Source organism: Orbicella faveolata, unplaced genomic scaffold, assembly GCF_042242905.1.
Source record: "Orbicella faveolata isolate gen_17 unplaced genomic scaffold, um_ofav_v1 contig_25, whole genome shotgun sequence".
NCBI classification, from domain to species: Eukaryota; Metazoa; Cnidaria; class Anthozoa; order Scleractinia; family Merulinidae; genus Orbicella; species Orbicella faveolata.
This window is the reverse complement of record NW_028301553.1, coordinates 14459569-14464640: the sequence shown is the minus strand read 5'-3', so window position 1 is coordinate 14464640 and position 5072 is coordinate 14459569. Positions and strand designations below refer to the sequence as shown.

The following is a 5072-nucleotide window of genomic DNA, read 5'->3' as shown; positions in this document are numbered from 1 at the left end:
TGAAATGTTGATCCCTTTTATCTAATGGTAACGTTACTTTACTTGAACCCGCATTGTTTATACATGTGCGATAACATGATTGGCTAATTTCATTCCGTGATTATTAGAGGCGTGCGTTGGTGAAGCACTACAGCCGTTGTTTCATATGTATTCCGTAAATTCTTACCAGTCTCCCCTCCAGCTGCACTGCTTTTACGATGCGGTAGATTTGTTTCAGCTGTGACAACCATTTCAAGTTTTTAATTTCCAAACTTTGAAAGCAAACTGCAATTCAAAGCCAAACTGACTAAATTGGGCCCACTACGAATTCCAGTTGAAAGCTAGACACATGTTTTAGTATAAGGGAACGTCTGGAATAGTGGGCGTTTATAAGAGTGGGCCCTAATTGTAAAAGGGGCGCATCCTTAAGAGAATACTTCACACTGAGGGCAATTAATAAAGAGGGAGGAGCTTATTGGGAAAAGGGTTATAATTCTAATCATTGAGGGAAGTATGCATCTAGTAACATCTACATCCACATTTATTGAGTCAGCAGAAACTATGTACAGTTATCACGCTAACTTTAACATAAGAATTAGTACTGGTCAAAATGTCGAATGTAATAGAAAACTACACATAAAAATATGTAAATAAAATAATAATAATAATAATAATAATAATAATGATAATAATTCGAATCAACCAATTTTTTGAAACGGATTTTACTATAAAAGTTAACGTTAAGAAACAACGACGTTTCGACCGTTCGACGGTCATTTTCAAGTTGAAAGTAAAATTTTTGTATGCGCTCAAATATAACTAACCGAATTCGCAACAACATGCCTGCATTGACTCAAAGACAATCCCAGCGACCAGAAGTCCTCTGACCACCCCCCTGGCTAGGAGATTGGCCCCTCACGCATGCACGTGGCATGGACCACTCCAGCAGGGTGCCATGTCAACAGAGAAGCCTCAAACAAGGCCAAACAACTGAGTAAAATACCCAGAAACACAGTCAATATCAAGCTTATTTAACACTGAAAACACAAATTCTAGCTAGTTAGGGGTGTCAGTAAAAGACACCCTCCCCTCCCCCCTGCTTCTGACAGCTGGCCCCCAGCAAGCCACCAGAGTCACTTTGTTTGTTCAGTTTTGGTTTAGGTTTACGAATAAAACACACTTCAAAAATCAAACAGTCGAGGTTACTCTGACATTTTTTGAAAATCTCGAAATTGTTATTAATGGTCTCTGGATCCTTTCCGTGCTGATCCTTTACGTGGTTGCCGATTGTTGATCGCTTATGTTCCTCCACACGTTGATGTAGGTGTCGACTCGCGAAGTCTGCATCACACAGACCACACTTGTAATAATAAACAATGTTTTGTTGATTCACAATTGGAGGTTTATGTTTTTTTTGGTTTGAATTGTCCTTTGATCTTCTGACTTGTGTAAACAGGCTGGACAACGGTATCAATCTTTCGACTGAGATCACCGAGTTGGTGTCTTACCGCATTTGCCGATTTCTGGTCGGGAGCATCTCGTTCATCGGATAATTAGAACGCACATTCTCAGTAACTTTCATTTCAATAAAATGTCTGATGGTGTTCTCTACGAGGGTTTTAGGATAATGCAGGCGAGCAAAAACAATTTTACGACTTTCACATTCTTGACGGGAGAACTGCCAATTCGAGGAGAGTTTGAACGCACGGTTTAACATTGTCTTTGAAGATTGATATATTAACTACGCCGTGATTGGCTCATTTCAGCCGGCGTAATTTCAGGTAATGGCGAATTTTGGGCCTCACTGCCGAGTGAGTTCAAGAAACTTAATTTCTATTTAATCTTTTTTAACCTTAATTAGTAGTAGTATTTTTTAATCTTAGTTCTAGTTTTATACCTTGGTTGTAGTCAAATATGTTTACCTTTTATTACTATTATGTATTTTCGACATTTAAGATATATTTTATAATTGCACTTTTTAGGGGACCCTCCTGCAACTCTAGGTGATTGGAGGCTTCCTCTTAAAATATTATTTTATTATTGTTATAAATATTATTATTATTATTATTATTATTATTATTATTATAAATCCTTAAAGTCTTGTCGCTTTTAACTTATGGTGTCGAGTTCAATCCGTGAGCCTAGGGCAGTCATAAGTCTGCTGGATTACTTGATGGATAGAGTCCTCCTAAGTATGTGAGAAGTTCCAAGGAGGACGGTCTTCTGTAGCTCTGTTATTCTAATATTGCCTGGGATCTTGCCGATGTAGTTTTCTGTTCTCTTCTTGACAAGCCCGAAAGCTCCAATGATCACTGGGACAGTTGTTGTTTTCAATCCCCACGTTTTCTCGATTTCAATCTCAAGATCTTTGTACTTTGTGAGTTTTTCTATTGTTTTCAAGGAGGTGTTCCTTTCTGTGGGGATGGACATATCGATAAGCTGACAGATTCTTTCCGTCTTGTCTTTCACCACTATGTCTGGTCTGTTTGCTTTTATCTCTTTGTCGGTTTGGATTGGCATGTCCCAAAGTATAGTCGCTGTTTGGTTTTCTGTCACAGTAGCTGGCTCACGTTCGTAGTGTTTATCTTATTATTATTATTATTATTATTATTATTATTATTATTATTATTTAAGAAATAGAAAACATGTACCGTTTTTCTATCGAGTTATAGAAACACGAGTGGAAGTTTGGGAGAACGAGAAATGCTGTGGGAACACGAACCGCAGGCGAGTGTTTCCACAGCTTTTTCGAGTTCTCCCAAACTTTTACGAGTGTTTCTATAACTCGATAGAAACACCGAGAACATGGTTTCTATTTCTTTTAGAAAACATCGCGGCAAAATAAAAAAAAAAAACAGAAAAACAGCTTGTTAACTTTGATTATCAAAGTGTACATTCTCTTTGCTCGCGCCATCGTTACGTCAACAGCTCGTGCTAGTTCTGTGTTTCGATCGAGTTATAGAAACACGATTTTTAACCGATCAGCGCGCGTATTTTCTCAGGACATGTTTTCTAATATTATTTGATACATTTTTTATCGTGAATCAGTATCAGTTTCGCTTCTGCCTTTCCCGTTGTTGCAATCTTTTAGTTAATAATAATAATAATAATGATTATAATAATAATATTAATATTTATTAAATCCATTTTGAAATCACTGGTTATCCTTCCAATCTGATTGGCTCTCAATGGTGCGATTTATTCACGAATCGCACTATTTTTTGCTCTAAATCGCATCTTTTTGTCAGCCATTGAGAATGGGACAGTAAAACAAAACAACAAATCAGATTTCAATATTAGTTTAAAGTAAACAATAAAATTTCAGGAAAATGAAAGGCAAAAAGCCATTGTGTGGAGAATTTAGCAACTAGTATTGCCAAAACTTTGTTGTTATTGTGTTTTTTTTTTCCAAAAAACTTGACGAAGGTAATTGATTACAGTTTCTAAATGACGATTATCAGCTCCTTCAGGCTGAACACCTACTTTAATGGAAGTTTCCAACTTTCAGTGTCCACTTTGACGAATATTTTGGCGATTTTTCTTCAACATCTGCTCAAAATCCGTATGATACCGAGTCCAGTAAAACATAAACAAACGAAAACCACACAACAACAAATTCAGGGCATCTCAAGAAGTTAGATGTTTCCAGGTTTCTGGTAGTTTCAAACGAAGCAACAAAAGAGCTCAACTCTGTCGCTGTGAATAAACATAGTCAAAATACACCCCGCTCCACAAAACAGTAAATGAATGAACGTCTTACGAAGCTGGTGTTAGTCCCGCCATCTTGGAAATATCTTGAAACAAATGGCGCCGCAAGAACTTGACAAGGTCCTGAGTATTGAGTCCTTCGCCGAGGTCACAAAAAGAAACGGAGATGATAACGAGCTGGACTCCCTTAAAATCATGCCATTAAACGGTATGAAAGAAAAAAAACGTACCATCCACTGGGCATCGCGCACTCGAGGGAGTTTCACAACTCAAAAGAAATCCATCGCAGAATTACGCAGGATGCGCCTTCAAATTCCTTCTCCAAAGACAATGAAAAGTCTCAGCCTCAACCACAGAAGAAAGAAAGACCTTCCATCATTGATTCAGGCGACGAGAATTGAACTTTTATACCTGAAGCAGACTATTTTCGTTCTGACTTCAAAACCGCTTGTTTCTTTGTCATGCTCGGATGAGTTTTCGTCACATGACATCGTTTTGCATACTAAATGAGACGTAAAGGCGTTTCCGGTTCCGCTTTTTTTTTTTTAACAAACCGGCTACTGGAACAATACACCAAAAGTCTAAAAATTAAGGCGATAAAATTGTGCGATTTCAAAATGGATCTAATAAAGTGGCAATTGAACTTCATGTCGTGCAATTTTGGTCTGAAATCATACTTGTGATTTCAAATCGAACTCGCGCTACGCGCTCGTTCGATTTTGAAATCACGCTTATGATTTCAGACCAAAATGGCACTCCACTCAGTTCAATTACCATTATAAATCAATGTGAAGAAATAATTTATAATTTAGTCCTTCATAATTTTCCCTTGGCAATTATCTATTTTTATAGTAATTCTTTGCTGGCCCAGCCTTTTTGACTGTGTTGTCACTTGTCAACAAAAAAGTTGGGTAATCAATACCTTGAAGTTCATAATTAACAAGCGAAAAGCCCGGCCGTTTGCTCAAAACAAGTCGTGTTTTTTAGGCAACGAGGAAAGTTCTTAAAACGTCATTTGAGATTTGCGTAATAGTAACTGTTTACTGTTATTACTGAAAATAGATTCAAAAAACTCTTCACTGCTACCATTTTACCTCCGCACTTAGCTCCGGTCCATGGTCGGTGACAGGAACTTGTAAAGGTTTGTTTTTCGTTGTCGGGTAAGCAAGAACCACCATTGAGACATCCGGTGGTCAAACATCCCTGAATAAAATTAACTGAGAATAAATATCCTGAGAATTGCAAACGGAAAGGTTAACGTTGATCAATATAGAGAATAAACTGTGAACAGGAGCCATAATCGGGGACGGAGACCGTAAGCGCGCGCCATTTCTAGTATTGGGGCTGTCCCCATGATATGGGACAAAAATTCTATTTTTAGAACA

General features: G+C 37.7%; 1 protein-coding gene across 1 annotated transcript; it reads right to left on the bottom strand.

The window, feature by feature from the left end:
- Positions 1–2076: 2076 nt before the first annotated feature.
- On the bottom strand, positions 2077–2979 carry LOC149109107 (uncharacterized). The gene has a single exon (XM_089294987.1). The coding sequence runs from the start codon at positions 2497–2499 to the stop codon at positions 2146–2148; it is 354 nt and encodes a 117-aa protein (XP_089151113.1). The 5' UTR covers positions 2500–2979; the 3' UTR covers positions 2077–2145.
- Between the last annotated feature and the right edge of the window lie 2093 nt (positions 2980–5072).